The sequence below is a fragment of the Phyllostomus hastatus genome, unplaced genomic scaffold (genome assembly GCF_019186645.2).
Source record: "Phyllostomus hastatus isolate PE091 unplaced genomic scaffold, TTU_PhHast_1.1 phas_contig_209, whole genome shotgun sequence".
NCBI lineage: Eukaryota > Metazoa > Chordata > Mammalia > Chiroptera > Phyllostomidae > Phyllostomus > Phyllostomus hastatus.
The window spans coordinates 15,736,590-15,763,720 of NW_025333735.1; the positions used below are offsets into that span (position 1 = coordinate 15,736,590).

At 37.1% G+C, this 27,131-nt stretch overlaps 1 protein-coding gene across 2 annotated transcripts; it reads right to left on the reverse strand.

Moving 5' to 3' along the window:
* Positions 1-23,827, reverse strand: CTH (cystathionine gamma-lyase). Of its 2 annotated transcripts, XM_045835407.1 has the most exons (12): positions 23,478-23,826; positions 20,525-20,606; positions 18,159-18,254; positions 16,094-16,203; positions 13,693-13,824; positions 10,061-10,118; positions 9,532-9,609; positions 8,263-8,415; positions 5,847-5,968; positions 4,439-4,491; positions 861-999; positions 1-576 (listed from the first exon to the last, which is right to left on the reverse strand). In XM_045835407.1, exons 1-12 carry the CDS (start codon positions 23,643-23,645, stop codon positions 556-558), a joined length of 1,212 nt encoding a protein of 403 aa, XP_045691363.1. In that variant the 5' UTR covers positions 23,646-23,826; the 3' UTR covers positions 1-555. The 2 variants fall into 2 exon arrangements, with proteins under 2 accessions (XP_045691363.1, XP_045691362.1); XM_045835406.1 differs by lacking the exon at positions 1-576 and having other exon boundaries at positions 819-999; positions 23,478-23,827.
* Between the last annotated feature and the right edge of the window lie 3,304 nt (positions 23,828-27,131).

Genomic DNA, 27,131 nt, shown 5'->3' on the forward strand with positions numbered 1-27,131 from the left:
TGCATTTGATAATTAGATTTATTTTTTTAAATAGTACACACAACCTTAAATCAGTGGAATTTCACATTAGACTTTACAAGCATTTTATTTTTGGCTTGTCACAATTAGGAGCAAACCTTTGCTTGAAGAGCCATCTTCAACAATATGAAAAATCACATTTGATTTAAAAACATTCATTTAATAATTTAAATTCTTGAGAGAATACCAAAAGTGGATTATCACCATACTGTAAACATAATCAATATAAATCTTAAGCTATAAGAAAAAAGAGCACAGTTCCAAAAAGCAACCCAAATTTTACCTCCTTAAGAGGCAAATGGGTACAAAAATTAGCAAAAAGATATTAACAGAATTCACCTGTCAATGACAGTCAATGAAAGAGGAAACTGTTTCCAACAGGGATGATCTCCGGAGGATTATAGCTGTGAAAAGTAATGAGGTGCCTTAAAATTTTCACTTGAAAATTCTGCAAAAGTTCATTCATGGTCCCTTCAATTATTCAGATTTGATGATCTCTCAGGAAGCAACTTCTAACAGCAGTTCCACGTGCTAGGCTCAACGTGCATTTGGAGGATGCTGTAATAACAGTGCACGAGAAAAGTCGGTTATTAAGCATGCTGGCAATAACTTCACTTTCTCTCTAAGGACTCTTTCCTGAATACTATCACCTTTTAAATCTGGACTTTGACTGAGTTCCCTGCACATTTATACACTGCGTTTATTGTAGGAAGAGAAGAGAATACCTTTAAGTATTCACTGCGAACCTTCTCTTGATTATAAATATAGTGACCCCCACCCCCAAGTTTAAGCACATACCCTCATACACACACACCCACAAACACTAAAGTACTAAAACTTACTGCTGCCTTCAAAGCTTGATCTATATCTTCCAACAGGTCTTCTTTATCCTCCAAGCCCACAGAGAGCCGAACCAGCGTGTCACTAATCCCAAGGATATCTCTGTGGCTCTTAGGCACTGATGCATGGGTCATAATTGCCCTGGAAGGAAGAGTGAGCAAATTTGTGATCACTATATTATATCAGTGGAGGAATATTTGTCTCATAAGTTACAGTTCTCTTAAAATTTTTTCTACTTTAAGTATCGAATTCTTCACATGCCTATAATTTTCCAAAGACAAAAATTAAGAAATTGTTAATATTATCTTTTCTAGTCATTATTTTAACTGAAATCCAATATCTTTTTATCATTTTTATACCATCAGTAAGGTCCACTCAGTCCACTGAAGGCACCAGTCAAGCACCCCATGCAGGAGGGAAAGACAGCCCCCTGTGCATTTAACATGAGTTGCCTGAATGAGGCCTTGATCAGAAATCATACACACCATGACCAGCAAAGCTGGCCAGAATTAATTTCCTCTGAATCAATGAATCAATCCAGAATTGGGCCTTCTGAGGCAGATCTGGAACAGGCAACCCAAAGTCACTAGTAGTAGCCAGTGTGTGTTAGGAATTCCAGCACATGACCCAGGCGTAAAGGTAAAGCCCCCACCATGGGTGAGGCACAAGGGGATTGGGAAACCAAGAAGAATGAGATATTTTCTTTACCCTAGATGACAAAGCAAGAGCTAAAGACTATGATAATTCACAAAACAGAAGAGTTAACAGCAAATACCAAATCCATATGACAACAAGGACTGCTAGAGTTCAGAAGAAGGAGAAATCTCTGTGGGCTGAGGTGTCACGGAGGAGCTGATAGTCTTTCCCAGCCCTGACACACGCATCGCTGGCACCGACACTCAGCCTGTCCCTGCACACTACCAGCAAATCAGCACCTAAGCTGCTTTCTCCCATCTCACTTCAGACCCGTGGAGAGAAAATCTCAGTCACGGTCAAAATAAATGGATTTATTTTATCACTCTAATGAAGTTTTACACACAAACACTCTCCTTAAAAGGTTCTGCCTTTTCAGGCTCTTAATCCCTTTAAAAAGCTCACACAGGTAGACATAACTTAGGCCCCTGAGACCATATGACTTGGATACAAACCTTGGCCCTTCCACATACCGGTACATGGACTTGTAAAATTTACCTGTCCTCACAGTAGACTTCCTTATCTGACATAACAGTAGCTATCACTTATTGTGTGTTTAACGTGAGACAGGTACTCTAGGCCATTTATGTGCTTTAATTCATTTTTAATGTAATGAAAATTATATATAATATCTATCTCAAAAGTTTATCGCAGTCATTAATGAAAGGAACATATAAAAAGCACTTGCAAGTACTTGGAATGTAGTAATGTAGGAGGTGGCTAATAAAAAATAATCCATAATGCTAGTCAACGTTTTATCAGGCACTTAATATGAATCAAGGCATTAGCTTAGGAATTATTTTTCCTCATGTTCTCACAACAGCCCTAAGAGCTGGGCCCAGTATTATCCACATTTTATAATTGAGAAAACTGAAGTTGAGAGAAGGTAGGTAAATTTTCTAAGGTCACAAAATTAATACATGTTTTCAGGCTGGGAGACCAGCCCAGTGCATAGTGGCTCTGCTTCCTCCCTCCCTCCCTTATTTCAATGCTGCACTAGCTGCAGCCAAGTTGGGAGACACAGAAGGAGTGTGATAGAACAGGCAAGCTCTGACCTAAATTCATTTGTCTACCAGCATCAGGGTTATGGCCTCACTGGAGCTCCTAGCAACTTTAAACCAAAGCCCTAAACAAACCAGGAGAGGTTTATTTTAAAAACTGGCCTTAAAGTAACACACAGTTCATTACTATGAAAAATAATGCCATTTCCTATGCTGAGTATGCCCTCTTGTGCATCCAGACTTGTTAGCAGGCATTTCCTTGAAAGATAAACAAAACCTATCAATGTTATCTTAATTATTTGAATCATTATTTGGGCATCATTTTTTTAAAGATTTTATTCATTTATTTTTAGAGAGGGAAGGGAGGGGGAGGGAGAGAGAGAAACATCAATGTGTGGTTGCTGGGGGTCATGGCCTGCAACCCAGGCATGTACCCTGGCTGGGAATCGAACCTGCGACACTTTGGTTTGCAGCCCACGCTCAATCCACTGAGCTACGCCAGCCAGGGCTGGCATCATATTTTTTTTAACTTTGTGAAATTTCCCAACTCTCCCCAGAAATGCTAAACTACTGTTAGATGGCAGAAAATGTACCTAAATTTTGGTAATCCCTCCACACAATGCTTCCAGAACATAGTTATTCTAGAAAATGTTTATAGAAATGAAAACACAAAAACACACCATGTGCATTTAGTACAGTTAGCGATTTTAGGTGGCCTGACTGGTGTGGCTCAGGGGATTGAGCACTGGTGCACAAACTGAAAAGTCACTAGTTCGATCCCCGGTCAGGGCACATGCCCGGGTTCCAGGCTAGGTCCCCAGTGGGGGCATGTGAGAGGCAACCAAATCAATATTTCTCTCACACACAGATGTTTCTTTTCCCCTTTCTCCCTCCCATTTCCTCTCTCTAAAAATAAATAAACAAAATCTTTAAAAAAATGATCAGGTAATGCTGTTGATTGACTCCCTGCAATAATTACAATGTATGGTCACAGTAACATATAATGAAGCCAGGACAAAGTTCAGGAATGCTTGATGGGACAAGTACTCAATACATAATAATCATTAGTTTAATTAAGCCCATTTTACAGATTTTAAAAAATTGAAGCTCAAAGTTTAAGTAGTTGATAGAACAGAGCTCAAATCCAGATCCAGGCTGCTTTTAGCTCCCCTCACTGCAAAGCCTCGATAGTGAACATGTTAACATATACCCATGTGATATTTGAGTAATCATTGGCAAAACTTTCTGAATATATTTCCTTATCTGTAAAATAACATGCTGTACTGTCTAATCTAAGGCTGCTTCATATTCCCATATCCTCTGGTGCTTTAATAAAATTAAATTAACAGATTGGGTCAGATGGTGAAGGTCCAGGAGTAACAAGTTAGGTTTTGGGTTTACCTTGCAAACGTGGAGTCATTTGAGGTCGAACAGAAAGAAAACATATGTGATGATTTTTAGCTGTGCCCTCCTCTGACAATCAAGGCATGGAGGTGTTTCATCAGAGACACATTCCCCGTTTGCCAGGGAGCCCCGAAACCAGCCCTTCCAGCACAGTCTCCAACCTCCCTTCCAGGGCAGAACTCGGTAAAACAAGTAGCCCTGGGCAAAGACCAGAGAGCCTACCATGCAACTACTGCTGGAATCTCCTTCAGACAGAACCGGGGTAGAAGTAAAGTTTGGGAGGACACTGATCAGCAGCCTCCTTCAGATTTCATCAGCATCTCCATTCTGTTGAGTTAGAATCTGTTCTGATCAGATAGTGCCATGCTGTTCTGATCATTAAATATCTTGAACTACTTGTGGTATTATCATACTCCTTTTCCAAATGATCATTAAAGCTAACATCAAAGTTAAAATAGGAAGAGAAAGAAAAATATACTTACGGAAGCTCAGCAAGACTCTCATATCCACCCAAGCTCTCAGCCAGAGTAAATAACTATGGCAAAGAAAACATTAATTTAGATTTTCCACTAAAATAAAAATACAAAAATCTAAAAATAAATGTTTTCCCCCAAATGGCCCTGGGACAGAGGGTGGAACACAGTGATTATGAATAAACTGTAAATTGGGCAAGAAAGAGAAAAAATGAGAATAAAATCCATGACAATGATTTCATTAATTAGACATCATGTGTAAACTTTTAAAACATTAAAAGATCATAAAGGCAAGTCTCCTATACCTTCCTAATTTGGCCTTATAATTAAATAATCCTAAACATGAGTTCTAAAACTTCAGAATTACTACATTTGAGACCTAGCTCTGTGGTTACCCTTTAAGTAAAAATATCTGAGTTTTGTCTAAACACTTACTCATTGGTATGTATCACTTACTAAATATCCATTTAACTCCCCCCAGAATAGAAGAAAAAAGAACTCAGTTTTTGTATTTACTGTTATAGTATTGTAGAATTTTACAACTATTTAAAAATTTCTCTCACAGCCATATTCAATTAAATATACACTACTATCTTTCTGATTTTAGAAGTAAACAAATTTCAGACACCAGTGGGGCTTTGACTCACCTGGTAGCATTCTATTCTTCAGACCTAGAGTACTTAACACTCAGAGTGCACTGCGTGAGGTCAGTGCAACCTCAGTGCATGGTTACACAGACCTCTCTCCCGGAGCCCCTGAGAACTTCCTGCCACTGTGAAATTTAGGCACACGCCTCCCTTCCCTTATCCCAGGCAGATGCAGCCCGGGAGGCACAGGGTGCAGAAAGCCATTCTTAGCCTGGATTTCAGCATAGACGAGTGCATTACACTAAAAACACACTACTCTGAAGTCTCATATAATATTTCCTTTGGAAAGGGGGTTCACTTTTAAATAAATTTGAAACCAGTGCACTAGAACATTCTATCTCTCTCAAATTGATGGCAGTATCTGGAGAGTTAAATAAGTTAACATATTCAGGCATCTGCTACCATACCAGTCATTTTCTAACCCAATTCTCGTCATGATGGAGAGATTGGTGGGTGTGACCTGCAGGCTCCAAACCATTAATTTAGAGATAATGAACTGCTATGTCTTTCCTCAACAATTTAAAAACCCATTGGTTGTTACAGAAGAGTCATGGAAATTTAAAGTATGGCATAGGGAATATAGTCAATAATATTCTAATTACTATGTGTGGTGTCAGATGGGTGAGAGATTAATTGGTTTGATCACTTAGTAGGTTATGTAATATCTAATCACTGGGGTGTACACCAGAAACTAATATAATAATGTATGTCAACTCTAATTGATAAGTAAAAATGATTTTAAATGGAAAAAAAAAAAGAAGAAAGTTTACCTTCAGGTTTTTGAGGAAAGTCTCTGCATGCTGAAGAGTACCCTTAACGTAAAAGGTGACCATCCCAGGGCACCCCGTGCACTGACGCTGGGCCAGCTCGTACTGGGGGTGAGAGGGCAGCCCTGTAATAAAGCCTCATTTTAGAACCAAACATCTAATTTCAAAACAAGGAAAAAATCACTGCTTGCTTAAGTAAACTCCAAATAAGCCTAATGATGAGCTTTGCACGATGGTCACAGCCGGCTGCTAGTTCCGGCTCCTGTCTCACCTCTCTAGCTTCCCAGGAACCTGTCTTTCCTACGCTCTCCACACTCTGGCCACACTAGCTTCCTTTACACCAGCAGCACCAAACGCGGTTTTCATCTCAGGACCTTTTCTCCTGCTGTTCTATGACCCGGAACATTCTCCACACTGACTGCCCTACCCTTTGTCAATTATATCCTTCTGTATTGTCTTACTTAATATCTGGCATATTCACCAGCCTAGTTCCATGAGAAATCAATGGTTTGTTGATCATTGGATTTCCTTTCCTAGAACAAAGCTTGATCCACAGCTGGCAATTAATATTTAATAAATGAATCTGAAATGCCTTGTCCAAGCCTTGTAAACAAGTGTTACCTATTCTTCAGATCACAGCCCAAAACATTCTTCCCGTCCTTCATTCAAAATATACACTTCTCCCTGGCTGGCATAGCTCAGTGGATTGAGCGCAGGCTGCCAACCAGGCACTGCAGGTTCGATTCCCAGTCATGGCACATGTCTAGGTTGCAGGCCATGGCCCCCGGCAACTGCATATTGATGTTTCTCTCTCTCTCTCTCCCCCCACCCTTCCCTCTCTAAAAATAAATAAATAAAGTCTTTAAAAAAAAACGGAATGTTTAAAAATAAAATATATATATATATATATATATATATATATATATATATATATACACATACACTTCTTTGCCTAGGGTACATATAGGCAAAGTATTGCCTATATGTATTTAATCTCCTATGTACAGGGGGAGATGAAAGTAAGTTTACAGTTGCTCATATGGAAAATAATATAGTAATTAATAAATGATAAAAATAAACTGTTTCATGTACTCACTGCTGTAAAACTACTTTTGCCCTGTCCTGTATTTCTGTCTTGGCTTATTCAAGTTATTTGAGGATGGGGATCAGGCTTGCTTCTACTGTATACCCAAGATCATGTGGCTAAAGCAGTGAAAGACAAATACCATATGATCTCACCTTTAATAGGAACCTAATCAACAAAACAAAGAAACAAGCAAAATATAACCAAAGACACTGAAATAGAGAACAGGCTGACAGTATTCAGAGGGGAGAGGGGAGGGAATTTCAGGGTAAAAGGGGAAGGGTTTACAGGAACAAGTATAAAGGACACATGGACAAAAACTAGGGACGGGTGGAAATGGGAGGGTAGTGGGGAGGGCTGGGTGGGTGGGCTGGGATGCGAGTAAAAGATAGAAAATTGTACTTGAACAATAATTAAAATAAAATTTTTAAAAAACCATGTGGCTAGATACCTAAAAGATATCAAAGTAACTTTACTTTAGACCACCACAGTTTAAAAGACTGGTAAAATAAATTCAAACAGTAATATGTGAGTCTGGTAATTCCACATGAGTCTTTCTACAGGTTGGGAGATGTGAAGGAATTCAAAAAGGAAGTAAGAGAGCTTTGGGGAAATTTTGGTACTAAGTGTCAAGTCACAAATTGAGATGTATCAAGTTCCAACGTAATTCAGATAAAAGAGCTAATGCAGAATAGTAGACTAGTAAGGTTATATGCAAATCAACTGGAAACTACAAAGTTGCAATCTTGGAATAGATGTTCCTATGATGGTCTTCTGCAAGCTGAAGACCATCATAGGAACATCGGATGTAGTGATTTCCAACCAGCGTTGTTGCAAGAATTTTTTAAACAAGCTTTACCTGTATCTGATTATTTAGTCAGGGGCACTGACCTCTTTTTCCCTTACATTGTCAAGTAAAAAATGACAACAGCCAACACAATAGCCACCCAATATGAATGAATTGAAATTGTACCTATTTTTTTTGTGTGTCAGATTAGCAAAAGATATATTTTTGGTGTGCTGCAGAGTTTTAGTAATTAGTTTATCTGTGCCATGAGATGAAAAAGGTTCAAAATTGCTAACCTAATGCATAAGACTCATTTCTTAACGTCCAAGCACCCACTACCCTGTAGGCAGCACAAGGCCAGAGACCAGGTGTACCTCCCTCACCACCAGGCCCACCATAGAGCCTGGCACACAGCAGTGTTCCACTATTAGTGAACGGCACAAAAATATATGCAGCACCTAACTCGAAAGTAAATATTACAGACACGGGATGCTTAGGATAACCCTTACAACCCCAAGAATATGTGCTTGGAAATCAGATTAACATACCAGGATAAATAACCTTTTCTACCAGAGGATTTGCTTCCAGAAACTGAGCAACTGCCATTCCATTTTCAAAATGCTTTTGCATTCGGACTTGTAGAGTCTTCAGGCCTCGATTACAGAGGTAACAGTCAAAAGGAGAGGGGACTGCTCCAAGAGCTGAAAAATAAACATATCCTGGGTTAGTGTGAAGGTAAGAACCCACAAAATTCTCTGACCCCTCTTTTTCATTATAGTGTCTCTGAGAAGCCAACTACAAAACCCAATGCTTGAGCTTTTCATTTTGGGGGAAGGTGGGGAGAGGGGTTAATATAGCAAATCAGAAGCATGAAAATGAAGCATACAATATGCTTAGAGAAATGGGCTTTAAAGGAGAGGGAAAATGAATATTTTGAACCTGTGTATAAACACAATGACTTTTCAAAGATGAACATAAATAGTCCTTTCTGTGAAATAAGATGGCATACTGCACATAGCTGAAACGTGTACTTCTTTGAAAAAAAGTATTATGATATAGAGGAAAAAAAGCAGTTCAGCTCCTTTAATTACTGAATGTTCTACTGACATTCTATTTAGCTTTTGTCTAAAGCAGCTATGACTTTACATGCTCCCAGGATACGGAGCACACTCCTACTTTCTTATAATACATGAAACTTACCAAGCATTAAGTTTCGTTTTCCCTACTTTTGTTATTTTAATACTGATTTCCTAGAAGGGCATTTCTATCCCTAATTATGTTTGCATCTTATGTGTCTGTCAAACTGCAATAATTAATCAAAGTCTCTCTAAATAACTCCTATCTATACTGAAATAACTAAAAAATCTAAATAGGAAGTGATGCATAGACATCTGTTGAAAAGTATAAGTTTATATCTCAAATGCTATTTAAAATTCAATACAATTCCAGATATAAAAATATAGTATAAGAAAACCATTGCATCAAATGTTTGGGTTTTTTTTTTTAAAGAAAATATCCTCATTAAGTCTTGAAACTAAAAATTTACTTGGGCTGTACATTATAATCAGAATTAACATGGATTCGAAAAATAACAAAACTCATCCTGTGTGTCATGTTGTAAAGCCCTGTTATGCTTTAACCATATCTTTATAACCCAATTTTCCCACTTTCCTCTAAATAGTCAAATTTTTTACCTCTATTTGTCATTTCTTTCCAAATTAGTAGAATGCTATCATTTCACAATATTTAGTGGAAACACAAATATTAAACATAGGCCCTCTGAGAGCACAAAATAATCCAGACCCTTTAATACTTACAATTTTGCAAGAATCGAAGCCTATCATGGAGGCTTTCAGAATTAACAGACACTAAGCCCATTACAACATCACTGTGGCCTAAAACAAAACAAAAACTGTTAAAAACAATGTGTTTTTTCATCAATTTATAATTTCTAAAATATGACTTTCACTTTAAAAGACTCTGGAAAAAAACCCTATAGAATAAGTTTGAATAAACTTTATAAAATTTGATAATAGCAAAAGCCATACTTAAAATAATAAACTAAAAATCATATAAAAAGTAAACATTTCTTTTTAAGCTGTAAGCAGGATAAAAGTATAATCTCTTATAGTAAATTTTAATTTTCTGCTTATAAATTATGAGCATACTTTTGTTTGCTATAAATAAAATCTTATATTTAATCAAAGTATAGTTTTTTACTTTCTATAAGGGTCACAAAGAAAACCTGAATAATAATAGAAGAAAAAGATCAAAATGTCAAGCCCTCTGCTACTTACATCGATCCATGGAAGAGAACATTCAAAGCATAGATTCTGCATATCTTACCATTCATATATTTTGTTGCTGAATACATACAAATATCAGCTCCCAGAGCCAAAGGTCGCTGAAAAGAACAAATGTTTTTATTTTAAATAAGTCACTTGAAAAATGCTTTATTACTTGCCATTTGCTATTATAACTACCATTCTTATTGTAATTTTTAAAAAATATGTACACCTTAAAATTTTCCAGGATCTCTGATATAATCATTCCCTTTCCACCCTTCCCCAAATAAAAATATAAAGTATTGGACCCAATAGTCAATCCAATGGCACAATTTTTTTTAGGAATAGCAGATAAACTCAGGTCAGCAGGTCTTCTGAAACTGTTCCTTTAGAGAGTTGCTGACTGCCCCTAAATTTATTACCTACAGCAGAAATGCTGGCATTCTTATGATTTGGTAATCATATAAAATAAACATTCACCAATTGTTATATCAAGTAAGATAATACTAATCTCTTAGATTTTTAATCATTAAAACCTGACAATACATGTTGTGCTTATGCACTTGGTTTGCCATGAACTTGATTCTTAATTACTTTTATTATACTAGTTTTATTATACTAGTTATACCAAGTTTATTCACTTGTAAAGAAATTTGATTGGATGGTTTTTCCTTACTTGATAGTCCTGCAGATTAATCCTTTAGTCTTAATATGTCTTTCCTGCAATCACCTTATCACTAAACAATATACTATCAACATCGTTCCATTTATATTTTCTTTAAAATACGTGATGGAGTCAAACTAGAGGATGTCTAAGGTCTCTTCCAGAACAAATATTCTGTAAACTATGGTCGAAAGAACTAACCTCTGCCGATCTCATTATGTGCCAAGAACCATGTCAAATGTTTTACATAAGCCAGTGAAACACAGTGCGCAATGCAAGGTCCAGCAGAAGTAAAGGTTGCCTGAGTGTGGTCAGTAGGGCACGTGAATGTCTCACACAAGATGGACAGCAATTTGGACATTTCACCTAAAATGTCATATGGTATGCTTGAGTATGATATTGTTATGTTATAGATCTCCATGCTTATGATTTTGTAATAAAAGATTTTGTATCCCTGGCTGGCGTGGCTCAGTGGATTGAGTGCCAGCCTGCAAACCGACAAGTTGCCAGTTCGATTTCCAGTGGATGCCTGGACTGCAGGCCAGGTCCCCAGCTGGGGGCATGCGAGAGGCAACCAGTAGATGTATCTCTTGCATATCAATGTTTCTCTCCCTTTCTTTCTCCCTCCCTTCCCTTTTCTCAAAATAAATAAATAATATCTTTAAAAAAAGATTTTGTTATAAAAAAGCATTATTTGTGCCAGATCCTGCATTTCACCTAACTCAATAAAATCAGTACTTTAATGACTCTAATTCTACAGATGAGGAAAAGGAACAAAGAAAAATAAAACAGATTACTCAGATTTTTAAAAAACTGGTAGAGCCAGGACTCACACCCAAACTACCTGAATCCAGAGGCTCTACTCTGAAACTTTATGCTTGTAACTGCCCATTTTGTCTTTTGTGAGACTCACAGAAGATCCAGAAGACAGTCAGGCAACAAAGAGAATATATCCAGTTTTAATGAAGATAAAACAGTGAGAGGACCATTTCAGAAGATGTACTTTGTGGAATCAATACATGTGTTTGCCTAGGAACAATGTGACTCTGATTAATTCAACTGGAATGAATCCAGATTGAAAAAGCAAATTGTCATCCCTGTCATGAGCAATGTGATGTGGCTTCAGGAAGGTAGAAAAACTGGACCTATTTAATAATGGTAATAGGAGAAAAAGGGCCAAGCCTGATGAGTAATAAGCTATAACAATTCATGCCATCTCTTACAGGACTCACTGTGTCTCAGCCTGTTCAATCCTATGTTGTATCAACTGGCCTACAGTCAGTGTGGTACATGGGCTAAGAAACTGAGATAAGGAACCTAAGAATGAAAATCACCTGTGACAAATAGATAATGCTAGGAGATTTTCACTCAGAAACAGGCTACCTTATCAGGTGTTCTGTTACAAGATGATACAAGAAGCAGCTAAAGATACAGTCAACACTCTATTGTGGTGGTCCACAACCACAGATTCAACCAACCACGGATGGAAAATTTGGGGAAAAAAGTTACACCGTTGCTGACAGGTACTATGTAGTTAGGCCTGAATTGGTTGCATCTGTACTGAACATGTACAGACTTTTTTTTCTTGTCATTATTCCTTAAACAATACAGTAAAACAGCTATCTACATGGCATTTTCATTATATTAGGTATTTAAATGGCCTAGAGATGAATTAAAGTATACAAGAGGAAGTGCATGAGTTATATACAAATATTATGCCATTAATATAAAGTACTTAGCATCTGTGGACGTTGGGGTTCTTGAAACCAATCCCCTTGGATACCAAGGGACAACTGTATATATCATGAAGATAAGTGGCCCATGAAGCTATGCTAATGCAGTTTAGCCAGGAAGAGTATTTTAGAGAAGGAGAATAAAACATGGCAATGCCTTCCGAATAAAATGAAGGAAGGTGAAGAACAGGCTTTTAAATCGCCAGAAAGTCAGCCAGTAACCCAAAGGCAGAAGCCTGGGTGGACTTCACGCACCCGAAACAGAAGGTGGGAAATGTAAACAACTGAGCTTGTAAACATGGGCCTAATTGAAGAGCTGAAGAAAATGAGCGGAGGTTTCAGGAACTCTGTAATAAAGGCGAACTACAGGAAGTTTAATAATAATGACCACAATGTACAGGCAGGAAGGAAAGAGCAGGGAAAAGGTAACTCCTAATGAGGAAAGGAAACAAAGATAAGCTGCTCAGAGGAAAGAAAAGGAAACCGAGGAGGGGGTGGGACAGACAACTATTCAATTAGAAATCCCAAGACTATCTACCAAAAGCAGCAAAATAGAGCAGAAAGGAAGAAAAATATGGAAAAAAAGTAGGGGGAAAAAGGGAAAGAAATTAAAGATAGGAAGCTTTAGGAGTGGGGATAAATGTATGTAGAGGCATAATTAGAAAAACAAGATAGTTTAAAAGGAGCACTCGAAATACAGCTACAATGTGAAACATACAGTAAAAATTTGTAATAAGGCAAAGAAATAAGGCAAAGGGCTATGTATAAAGGGTCATGCATAATCTATAAGTGCTTAGGGCAGAGAAACTTAGAAAGAAGGAAGAGAAATGAAGTAATATGTGTAACATACACTGAGATGTCACTGAGTACAGACTTTCTTTTCCTTTCATTTGGAAGGTTGGTCAGATAAAACGATATTAAGGATGACTGAAAAAATAATATTACTAACTTGTAACCAACACATAAACAATCAAGTCTCTACATGTGCAAGGCACTGACAGATACAATCACAAAATAAGGCCACATTTTTGGAGAGTTTACACATCATAAGAAAACCTAAAAGCTTTAATGAAGACAACATTTAAAACACACAAGATCCCATACAAGATATTAACCTAAGGAAAAGAAGGACCTGTTCAGATTAAAATCAATTTCACACTCATAAAATCTAATCAGTTATTGATTAGACATTAGAATTATAATTGGGCCTTTTCTACCATTGGTTAGTATCTTTTCAACCCGATCACAGTTGTCTGTGTAGTCCACTAATCATACCAACAATTTTATTTGCTTTACCTGGAAATATGCCGACATAAAAGTGTTGTCCACAACCAAAATAATGTCTCCATGTTTATGGACGGTATGTGCACAAGCTTCAATGTCAACCATCTTCAAGTTAGGGTTTGTGGGGGTTTCAATCCAAACAAGCTAAAATAATTCAGTCAATGATAAGAGTTTATGAAAAACACTGTACAAACATACATCCCATGTCTGTAACTGTCTGAGAAGATGTATCAGGAGAGCCTGGAAGATGAAGTTGAAAGGTTCCAAGCTGAATCTGAGGCCCCATAAATTTCTGAGAGGTCACAGCTAAGTAACCTGCTCTCTATAGTCCTCAAACTCTTTGTACAATGGGGTTGGTAATACTTACCTGATAGAGCCGTTGTAAGGATCAAATGAGATAATATGCATAAAAGCAAAGAGTATGCAAATTAATTATTGTAATTATTTTACATAACAAAAGAGGATGTCTTCCAAAGACATAATTCAGTGTCTAGAAATTTTACTCTCAAAAAATACACATATTGTCTAAGGTATTTTTATTACCTAGAATTTTTATTAAAGAGAACTATTTCTATGATGCAAAAATATCCTTAATATTAACTTAAATAATACCAGATGCACTAGAAATTATAAAATGAGTACCCAGGACTTGAAGAACATGGGTTTCAGAGTAAAGAAGAAAAGCAACACACACACAACACAAAACCTGGCTACAGCTCATTTAAGAGAGAATCACATATATCTCTACTCCAAACTCTAGCACAATTCAGGCACACAGTGGATGCTGGATAGCTACTGAAAAACAAACAAACAAAAAAGAAACGAAAAAAGAAAAAGAAAAAAGAATTCCATGTGTTAAACAAGGTGGTACTGTATTGAATGACATTATGTATTGATTTCTTCCTAAGAGTTAATATTTCTTTTTTTATTACATATATATGGGCAAAAACTCTAGAGATTTACTGTGGAAAAGATAAGGTAGTTAAAGTAATGTATACTGTAAAAGAATTGAATTATCTAAAGACTCTATAAAAATTGTTTCTGAGTCAATATTTATTATTCCTACTCATTATTAAACATAACAATAATAATAATTAACCCTGATTGGTGTGGCTTAGTGGGTTGGGTGTCAGCCTGCAAACCAAAAGGTTACCAGTTCGATTCCTGGACAGGGCACATGCCTGGGTTGCAGGCCAAGTACCTGGCTGGGGGCAGTGAGAGACGACCCACTGATGTTTCTCTTATATATCAATGTTTCTCTCCCCCTCATTCTCCCTCCCTTCCCCTCTCTCTAAAAATAAATAAATAAAATATTTAAAATTAGTAACAATTAAAATAAAAATAAGTAAATAAATACAAAGTAGATTCACATGCAAAAAAGTCTAATTTTTTAAGGGGAAAAATATTAATTCAAGACACTACATAAAGTTCTGTTGACAAGAATAATATGCTCACTATTTGCTTTCCTTCCTTAGAAAGACAGACCAGCTATTTTAACATGTATCTTTTCTCCTGAGAAAGATTTTTTTTAAAAAGTCTCTTTGAAAATAAACTTGATTCAGTCAAAGTTCACCCTGGTGTTAATCTTTAACATATTTGTGTGAAAAAAAATTCAGTTTTTAGCAGTTGCTGCAATATAATCTTGAATACAATTCAAAGCTTTTAATGATTAGCAAAAAGTTGGAAAGGGCTGACTTATAAAAGAACTGGTCCTTCTTTCACCCATGCAGAATTTAAATGAGGTCCCAAGAAAGAATATCACATATGCCATTCACTAAGGCACAAAACACCTTCCGGTGGCATACAAGCTTCCCAGGGTGGAGGCTAAAGATTGCTAGTGGCCCATTCTTTACTTCTATTATTTTGCTGAAGTATCCCATAGAACCCTTAAAAAGCCACTATACTTAGGGTTCAGGGGGCTTAGCAAGCTTCCTTTTCTGTAACCCAATTTCTATGATGACTTCTGTTACCAGTACTGGCTTGATAATGCAGTTAAGAATTGTGTGCTTTTGCTAACAATTTTTTTTAACAGTTATCATGCACTGGGAACTGTACTAAGCATTTCATACGCTTTATCTCATTTAATTCACACAACCACCTTTCTGTGTAAGGCAGGTACAATTACCCCCATTTTGTAAATGAAGAAATTGAGACTTTGTCTAAATTCTTTGCCAGTAATCACACACCAACTTCAATTCGAAGTCTAGAGTTAGACTTTGAAACCCACTCTGAAATTTATGCGCCTAACCATTATGCTGTAATACTAAGAAGACACCAGACCTATTTTATTCCTGTTGATGGTTCCCAATGACTTCTAATAAAATTTGTTATTCAAAAAATTATGTCCCCTCTGAAACAGAAAAGATAAAAACAAAACATCATAGGGAAAAAGACAAAACTGAAAACTGAGTACCTTGGTTTTTGGTGTAATCGCTTCCTCTAGTAGTTTAGTTTTGGAACAATCAACAAAAGAAATCTTTAATCCAAATTCAGATGCCACCTTATTGAAGTACCTGTTTGTACCTGAGGCAGAAGAGAATCAGATGAAATGGAAAGGACACTGTGTTAAGAATACTCATTCCTTATAATCATTAAGAATGTTAATGAGCCCTGGCTGGTGTGGCTCAGTGGACTGAGTGCCAGCCTGCAAACTGAAAGGTTGTTGGTTTGATTCCTGGTCAGGGTGCATGCCTGAGTTGTGGGCCAGATCCCCAGTTAGGCATATGCAAGAGACAATGGATCCACGTTTTCCTTGCATATCATTGATGTTTCTCTGCTCTCTTTCTCCCTCCTTTCCCCTCTCTCTAAAAATAAATAAATAAAATCTTTATTTTAAAAAAAACAACAGTAATGATTATACCTTATAGATAAAATCACATTAAAAATATAAGGAAGTGTCAATGGCCAAGAAAAATACAACTAAGAGCAACTCTACTTTGGTTAAATAGTTTGGCTATTACATATTGTAAAGAATATAAGGCTTGGCTTTTTTAAAAAAAATTGAAGAGTCAAAATATACTTGATATCTACAGCAAGTGGCATAAAGCAGAAAATGTTTCTCAAAACACACAATCTCTACTCTTCAACTATTAAGGGACATGCTCCACAATACATCAGTATCTTTTTAAACAATTTCTTCCTATTACTCAAAACTAAAATAAATGAACCAATATCAATGAATTGTTCAAAATGAATTTCAATCTGATTATACTTTGGTAATAGAAAAAAAAACTGGTTATTATTCTTTGTACTTCCTCAATATTTTTGTTACATGGTTCTGAAAGCTTTAGTAGAAAAATGAGACAATGTAAATCAAACTAGAGTTTATAGTGAAAGAAGATACATCATTCATTTTAGTATAATTTCTCTTATGGAATTTGATTTTTACATGTGCAAAATTTAAAGAGAAAACTGCTATTATTAATAGTTAACCAAGAACAAATAAATACTCTGAACTTTTACACTGAACTTCTGATGTTACACAGGGACTGTACATAAGTAACACAAGATTGAAAACTAGTATAAGCAATTATTACAAATCAACAGCAAGTTACAAGATTCTGTGCTATTCTTGCCATGAGGTTTTTATAATGCATTATAAAAGTAACAAAAGGTTTGAGATTTTATTATTTTAATTCAACAAACTATACTAGGGATCTAAGATAAAACATACAGCCTTTCGTAATTTCTAATCTGTGAGTCCCTGACAGATTTAAGTCTTTATTCAAATAGGGTAATAATATTCTAGAAATCACATTTTAATTATTTGGAAGCATTAGGAATATACATGTACATTTTCCAAAAAAATGTTGCTATTGTTTTAAACACAAAATTGGGTCTTGCTTAAAGGCAATCTGTTTTCTTTACCTACCCACTCACTTTAACTAGCATTTAAACTTAGAATGAAAGTTCTTAAATTTGGATCAACTGACTCGCTTCAAGGGGTTGGTCCTCTTGACCCTAAAATTGAAATGATAAATGTTGGGTGTCATCTTAAATAAACTTTTTGGAAGAAGGGGTACATAACTTTCAAAAGATTTTCAAAACATTCCCTAAAACCAAAGCGGGTAAAGGGATGGGTAGAGTTAAGCTATTTTGAGAGTGACCTGGGTTACAACAGTTAATCTTCATTGGTGGTAAAAATTTTAAATTATATTAGAACATTCTCCCTTCAAAGACTGTCTTCCCTAGAGCAGAATATGTCTAAAGGTTGATCAAGCCCTACATCCTGATTCCAACAGCTTAAATAAAATTATTATTATTCAGTCTCCCTTATAAGCTGTTCCAGAGCATGGACCTAAGCCCTAAGCATTGACGCTCCTTTTTGACCAAGTCTGAAACAGCTTGGAGGTATCCATTATAGTTTCAAAGGATAATAAATAATCAATAATCTTGGCAACATTGTTAATATAATTAAGGACCCACTTTATTATCTTTAAATATCAGTTAACACAATACAAATTCGAGAGGTCACCTACCTCCGTATACATCATCCATACAAATAATTTGGTCTCCTGCTTTTAAGAGATGGGTAATTGTCATAGTGGCTGCTAAACCTGAAGCAAAGGCCAAACCTAAAATAAAAACCAAATTAGAGTACACCAAAAGGTCAGGCCAATAGGTAAAAAACACCTACAGTATTGACCTGCATTACTTTATGTCCCTCTCTCTGCTAATAGGACAGTCATCACTGCCGAGTCACCAGAAGTCCTCTGATGCACACCATTACAAAATTCCTTTTCCACTCACAGACAAAATATCTATATAATAAAAAAAAAAATATACACACACACACACACACACACACACACACACACACATATATATATAAAAAAATTTGCTCTGGTTAAAACATTTCTCTGAAACACTTCAAGTAAATAATTTTTTTAATGAAATTCTGAGATAAAAGACCAATTGCCATTTAAATTAGTTTAAAAATATCAGGCTCTAGCCCTGGCTGGCACAGCTCAGTGGACTGGGCGCAGGCTGCGAACCAGGCATCGCAGGTTCGATTCCCAGTCAGGGCACATGCCTAGGTTGCAGGCCACAGCCCCCAGCAACCGCACATTGATGTCTCTCTCTCTCTCTCTCCCTTCCCTCTCTAAAAATAAATTAAAAAATCTTAAAAAAAATATATCAGGCTCTAAAGAAATTTCAAACTTGAGGAAGAGAGCTAAGACATGGTTCATCAACTATATGGATATGTAATTGAGCAAATCATTTAACAGAACTCAAAATCAGACCTGAGGTATATTTAATAAATTTTATTTTTAATTTTTAATGTAGAATCATTTTAAATAAATGTGATCTCATGTTGAACAAACATAATAAAAATAAATAATAAAAATAACTGGCATTGTACACATTAAACACTGTAAAAAATATTGATAGATCACCTTGATATTAAAAAGTCACCTGTAATGGCCCTGGCTGGTGTAGCTCAGTGGATTGAGCACCAGCCTATGAACCAAAGGGCTGCTGGTTCAATTCCCAGTCAGGGCACATGTCTGGGTTGCAAGCCAGGTCCCCAGGAGCGGGGTGCACAAGAGGCAACCACACATTGATGTTTCTCTCCCTCTCTCCCACCCTTTCCCTCTGCCTAAAAATGAATAAATAAAATCTTGAAGAAAAAAAACAAACAAAAATCACCTGTGACTGGCAGAAGGGATAATTTAATTAACTTGAAAAATAAAATTATTGTGAAATCTGCCCTGGCTGGCGTAGCTCAGTGGATTGAGTGCAAGCTGGGAACCAAAGTGTCCTAGGTTTGATTCCCAGCCAGGGTACATGTACATTCCTGGGTTGCAGGCCATAACCCCCAGCAACCGCACATTGATGTTTCTCTCTCTCTCTCTCACTCTCTCTCTCTCTCTCTCTCCCTCCCTCCCTCCCTTCCCTTCCTAAAAATAAATAAATAAAATCTTAGAAAAAAAAAAGAACTAAAAAAAAAAAGTTAATGTGAAATCTCAGAATATTTTAGGTTAGAATTGCAGTTTTATACTATGCAAATCTATGGTCCAATAAATAATTCAAATAACAGACTAGACTTCAAAACCCAGTTGAAAACAACCATGTTTTCTGGATATCACTCAAAAAAAGTGTCTGACATGTGAACACTTAGTCTTCATACCTCCTGCAGAAAGCAGTGTTCCCTACACAGCACTACATTTCAACAGTTTTGTGTTTAATCTCATCCAAAGTAAAACCCCCTTCCCAAAATCCTAAACCCAATAATTCACATTATTAATATTTCTAATTCCTACACTCTTGCTGTGAGGAAACTCCTAACACTCTTATTTTCTATTCATTATTTTGGCTCATTTAGTATTATTTATATAACAAATACATAATGATTTAATAGCAATCCACTCCCTTATAAAAAAAATACAAGGTTCAAGGATTCACCCCTAACCTCTCCAAGCACACTATCAATGGCACCTGCCTAGTGCAAATGTATCTTGCTGCTATTCTTAGGCACAAATGATCAGGTAAATGAACCAGAATATAAGAAAGCCTATATTCTCATAAGTGGTGTTATAAAACTTAGTTAATTTTCATCTGTTTATACTGACAGCTTCAGATAAGAATATCTACATGAATACCAAAGGGAAAATTCTGCCATTTTGCCTCTATTCATATTTATTTTTACCTAATAATTATACATATGCATAGTTTACCAGCTGTGGGACCTTGGGCAAATAATTCAGTGTTTTAATAAAATAACAGTTTTGAACTATCTCATCATTGTTTCATTCCAGTACTACATTCTGTGCTTCTGTGATTTTATCCATACACGTAAGGATAGATTCCAGGCTTCACAAACTTTGAATTGGAAGTCACTTACTGTACTTAGCCCCATCCAGTGCTGCCACGGCTTTTTCCAAGCAATTCCTGGTGGGGTTTCCAGAACGGCTATATTCAAAACCCTGAAGAAAAGAAGTCAGAGTTCATTCTAAGAAATTTAAGTTTATTATCAGGGTCATAACAGAGTCTACTCCACAACTATGGGTTCATTCTACTAAAATGAATTTTTATTATTTATTTATGACATGTCTGCCATTAAAAGCATAACAGTGCAGTGGTGTGGAGAGGCTCTGAAGTCAGCCAAACTGAATTAGAATTCTTTATCTGTCACTTATGAGCTATATGCCAAAAGGTAAATTACTTAACATCTCCCAGAGTCAATCTCAAAATCTGTAAATGAGAATAAAATACAGATAACTAATTCTTAAAATTAACTCTTAAAATTATTAATTCTTAAAAATTATTGTGATGATAAAAAGAGATAGTATATAGTAAGTCCTCTCCATGGTGCCTAGCACATACTAACTACTAGATAACTGGTTGTTTTTACTACTAGCATTATTATTATGTTAGACTTACCTTCCTACCCATTAACCTAGGGACATCAAAAAAAGGGAATTATCTGAGACAAGAGTTAAGCTAATTCTAACCTGTATTTCATTTCCTAAGAAGTGATGCAAGTTCTGTTTAGTTTCCAACAGGAAGCTATGAATGGATTCTACAAATGCTCAAGGATCAGATCGTGTCTACAGAAGTGACTCAAAAAACAGAGTCATTGTTGGTGAAGCAGCTCCACACATTACTTTTTTAAATCTTGCATTGTTACGTTTACTTGTGTGGCACCATGCTGACTGTGTTTATCCAGTCATTTATTTAATCCTTGTGATCTGTTTTGAGAAAAGTAAAGTCAGATATTATAGGGAGTGTCACAGCCAGAACTCAAACCCAGAATTTATACATTAAGGAAAAATCCCATCATTTTCTGCCCTCCAGTCCCTCACCTCCAGCCTCCCCCCACAACTGCCCTGCCCACTTTAGCACATAACAAAACAACCATGCTTTACACCTTCATTTCCAAATCAGGAGCTTCCAGAATATATATTTGTTTTGTTGTTTTGTATATTTGTTTGTTTTTGACAAACTGAGTACATGTATTTTAAAGGGCTCCAGATAGTCTCATCTCCCCACACCATCATCTACTTGATGTGACCTGCAGTTATACTCACCAGACAGGGGTGGGGGCGGGGGGAACCTGTTTGAATTCATGTGGCCACTGCCACAGAAAGATACCCCATGCTTCTGCAAATATTCACTGTAGAGATTTAACTTTGTTGCAGGGGGAGGAGGGTGGGGGTAAAAGTACATTTTAGAGGCAACTTCCTAACCTCTGGCCCCTTCAATAGCTTTCCAAAAGGGACTAGAGAATTAGATGCTTCTCATTCAGCTCCTCAAATTCTCTTTAGTGCTCTTATTTTGTAAAGGTATTAAGAGGAGTTTATGGATTTTAGCACCCCTGCTGGCTCTCTGAAAACAATGACTCATACCATAGCTATATGGTTAACTTTAGTGATGAAGATCCAGCAGCCACACATTCACAGAACCCTGCACTAGGAACAAGCCACATGCTTAGAAGACAGGATGTGTGTACATGTGCCAATTTCAAAATACAGTAGCTAGAAGTATCCTAAAACAATTGTAGAAATGCCCTTAGAACTCTACCTGACAAAAAAAAGGGGGTTAAGTCTAAAAGAATTTTCTTCAGCTTAATATAACATATATACAAAAGAGGTTTTTAAAGTTTAATCAAGATTTAGGACCTGCAAATTTCATTTAACTAACTTTTTTCTGAACCTCAGAAACTTTTAATACTCCAAGATCTATCAAGCATGCTACACAAATGGGAAGAGGTATGTGATTAACAAAGAGGGCTCTCTCATAAGCCTTACAGTTCATTTATCTATGACTCTGGGTCAGTTCCTTTTCTATAAACAGTGTGTAATATCTGTCCTACCTCTAACCTGGTTGTTTTGAGGATCAAATGAAAAAATTGTACATGTGAACACTATGCAATACCAAATTACTGAGGACTTATAATGTACCATGCAGTTTAACACACATATCAACAACTTATGTGGTAGGTACTATTATTAACCCCATTTACACAGAATCAACCTGAGGCTTGTATAGGTTAAGAAACATTGCTTGAGGTCACCCAGCTCAAAATAGATGGTGTCAGAATTCAAACCTAGGTCCTCTGACTATACGATTGGTGCTTTTAATCACTAAGCCACACTGCTTAAATGATGCAGTGATTTAGATTATTGCTAGCATTATTGAAGTAAAGCACAATGTAGCCTAATGCCTGAAAGCAGGGTTCCAGAACAGGGCTGGAATTCCAGTTCCACCACTTATTAGCCCTGTGGCCTTGGGCTACTTGTCTTTAAATTTCAGTTTTTTCATAAGAAAAATGAGAACCTAGTTCAGACGAGGGCTGTGGTCAGGATTATCTGAGACAACACATGTAATACACATGATATAGCACAGGTAAGAATGTATTTAGCACATAGCAAGTACTCAGCAACTATTAATAATTGAATACAGCTTTGGGAATGATCTGGATTCTGAGTTGTGAAACCCTTAATTTTTATCTGACTCACTGTATTTTTATCATTGTTACTGCTCAAAATAATCAAGGAATTTATGATCCTCAGTTATGAACTGCAAATTTGCCAGAATCACATGAATTTCAGTCTAAATATAGATGGCAAGTTGGACAGACTGTCCCTTCTAGTCCTGCTTATCAAAAGAAATATGATCATTGGACCATTCAATAAAAAGCTTTATTGCGAGGAGGATTACGGGTGTAGCAAACATCCTTCCAGCTGCCTTACTGATGTGTATGCCATTTTATAAATTACTTGGGTGCCTTTTCAATTCGTAAACCATCTCTTTTCCCGCCCAACCCTGGACCGCCCCAAAGAGACCCAGCTCACCGAGTGCTTGCCGGGAGCCCCTTGTTTGAACGTGGTGGACATGGAGATGGGGGTCACTACAGCTCGGGAGTTCCATTGCTCTGGTTCCTGGCCCGCATGGATGGCCTGCGTGGCGAAATGTTGGAAGCTAGGCAGAAAACCGTGAGGGGAGACGTCTTTTTTCTGCATGCTAAGCTGTGAAGGAAGGAGAAAAGAGAGCGAAGATAATAAAACTAGGAAACTGGTGTGCGAGGGCTTGAAAGAGACTCAGAAGAAAGAGGCGCAAGGCAGCTAAAGGAACACCGGCCACCGGGGGACAGCAGACAGACAGACGACGCTTAGACTCGGGCTGAGACTTTAGCGGCCTGGGAAGGATGGGATCCTCTCGGGGCGGAGCCAGCACGATCCAATGAGTGAAAAGTCTGATGCCGTCCCCGCTTCTTATAGGCTGAAAGTGGAGGCGTTACTCGGAGCGTCGCCGGGCCCGCCCTTCCCGGTGTAGTTTGTGACTCGCTGCTGGAGTCCGCGTTTCCACGTAGTTTGCCCCTGCAGGCGAAATTCACTAGTCCCTGCCCTGAGGAAGCGGCCTTGCTTGTTCCCTGAACCACCCCCTCCCCCCGCCCCGGGCGTTTGTATGACGTCGGACCAGAGGTTCGCGGAAAACGTAGAGAAAGGCTGGCTTAGTGTTGAAACCGAGTAATCTGCATATAGGCCACACAAACCTCCTCCTCTCACTGCACCCTTTGCCCTTGACCTTCCCCACCACCCAAACCTCTAGCCCCAACACCCTTTGTCCTGAGGGTGGGGCTGATGGACGCCAGCTGTGTAGTGGAGATTGCTTACAAAAACCGTGGCCAAATCTCTCAAGTTTGTAGCCTGGATTTTCTTGAGCCAAAGGCAGCGTGCTTTTTAAGGTACACTGTAAATTCCGTAATGACCCAGTACTTGACATGAGTGAAACAAAAGAAAGGGTCTCCAAGCACCTTTCTGACAGCCTCCTAACAGCTATTCAAACTTGACTCTTTTTTCAAGCATCATTTTCTTCTTTTGAAGTATCCAGAAACTCTCCCTGGTGAAAAAGTCTGGCTTCGAAAAACTTATTGGAGCCTCAAATCCTTATCAAAAATCGCTTTAAAAAAAAAGTCCTGCTCTCACAGGATCGCTCTTTTAAAATAAACAACAAAAATGTCCTTGTTCCTTAGACAATACCGACTTGACCTAATTACTATTGTGAATATTTTCTAGGACTAGGGAATTCAGGAATATTTTTTCTTGCTGCAACTCCTTTGCTGAAGGTCCGAAATTTTGTTAAACAATTTAAGAAAAAAGAGAAGAAAAAATAAATAGTTCTTAAAATTTTACAAGAAGGATTGAGGTAATTTACTTTTCAAATTAGCTTCAAGGGCACAACGTCACCAAGCTTTTAGAGGCAAGGCAAAATGTTTTCACCAAGGGGAAAAAAGGGTGGATTCCAAAGCCTAATATACATTAATATACATTAAACTGATATTCTTCTGTTAAAAATCTTACATGTTGTCAACTGCAACTTATCTCAAGAGTGATATACAATTGTACACGGGTATGTTTATATGATATGATGCTTAGGCACCAGAAGGGTCTAAAACAGTCCTAATTAGTTTACCTTGTAATATTTGTGGACAAACTCTGAGTTGCATAAATATGGATGTTTTATTTAGTGTTATGGTAATAAAGGATCCTTTAAAAGATGGCACTAATATAAATGCTCTTTTTTACTCTCATAAATTTCTGAAACTTTATTAGATGGTAGCATAGTATTATATATTAAGGATTCTTAGGACTCAGCAATTTTACTTGTAGGACTTCATCCTTCAGATGTATTCCTACATGTATGTGAAGATGAGCAAGGATGTTCTTTATACCTATTTTTGCCATTTTTAATAGCAAAGGAATGGAAAACTGCTTAAGTATCCATTCAGAAGAGACTGGTGAGTCAGTCTGCAGAATGACCAAGAAGCAGAAGGCTTATATGAGCTGGTATGTTGTGATCTCTAATTTCTGAGAACTTCAATGCAATATGGAAGCAATGCTTATGTTATTCATCTACTTTTTCAGGAGTATATACCATGTTGCATTCAGTTTTGACACGTATAAATGGATTAATGTGTATAAAAATTACTCTGGTAGTAGAGACCATGGATCTGCAGTGGAAAAAGTAATTGTGTTTACATTTTATTTGCCTTTTAAAATTATATTTCTTTGATTATATTATTACAGTTGTTCCAATTTGCTCCCTTTGTCCCCTTCCATCCAGCATCCCCCACATTTTATTTGCTTTTGTGTTCCAGTTTTATACCATGGACATATACTACCTTCTCAACACTAACAGTAACAAAATTTTAAGAACCTGGTAGCAATGTTCATATGATGTCATTATTGTCCAGCATAAACATAGGCAATGATTTTGTTTTACCTCACAAAAAAATTTTGCTTTTAATCAGACTTTTGTGAATGAAATTTTGAGAAGGGAATTTGAGGCACAGTAGAAGAAGACTTTACAGCACAAGTCCTTAATTTGTGGGTTTTGTAGATCACTACATTGGGCCAAAGCCCTTCAGATATCAGTTATGACACCTGCTTTCACTTGCCCATGAAAACAACTTTTAAAAATAACAAAAAGAAACTGAATCTGGTTTGATATGACATAATTGGAAGTGTCAGCCATAACACAAAAGTCAACTAGGTATTCTGTCACCAAAAAGGATTTGCACAAAAAAAAAAAAAAAAAAAGAATTGCAATCCTGTGTTCACGCAGCTATGTTGAGCCACGTGTAGGTTGTCTAGACAAAAATGGAGGAAGTCCTTTATTGAGGAAAAGAGGAAGTTAAGGTGGTGGCTGTTCCAACCATAGGGCTATGTTATAAAATAGAGTTCCAACTGTAGGGCTCCGGTGACAGCTTAGGGTGTAAGAGCTCCTTTCACAGGCCCTCTCAAACAATTCCTGTGCAAGCTAAGGTTTCTGTCAGAGGTTTGAACAAAAGTGGTATATTTTTAGAATAAAAGTCTAAGTACCATTGAGGAAATTATTAAATTTAATATCAAAAGAGACACTGAGGAGTGAGCTTCTAGCAAAATTGCTTTGATTTGAAGATAAGGTGCAAAAAAGACAAGTGACATACTCATACTAGCATACACAGTGGGTATCTTATCTGAGAGCCAAGTAGAGCTTCAGACATTCAAGAGGAGAAAGCACCCCAGAAATCTCAAGGCTGCATTCCACAATGATATAAAAGGATCCACAAATGACTGAAAAACGTAACAAAGTAGTGACTCAGGTATTTTCGAATAATGCTTAAGCACCTGAGTTTTGTCGCCAGAATGCTTGAATCTGAAACTCAAACTGCTACCTCTGTGACCTTGAGGGCTAGATTTTCTGAACCTCTGTGAGTCTCATTTCCTCTTCTGTAAAGTGAGGAAAATAGGTATACTTGACAGTTCTTAAAAATACGTCTTCAGAAGCTCATGGCAGGCCAGAGAAAGGGTATGGGGCAATTAGACTGAGTGGGTAGCACTTCGGTCAGAAAGCTACTTTTTGATAGTTACCATATTTGTGGAGGTATACTACACATAGATTATGTAGTCCAGTGGAGAAAGTGGGTGATATATTTTCATACAGCTCATACATCACTACAGAGA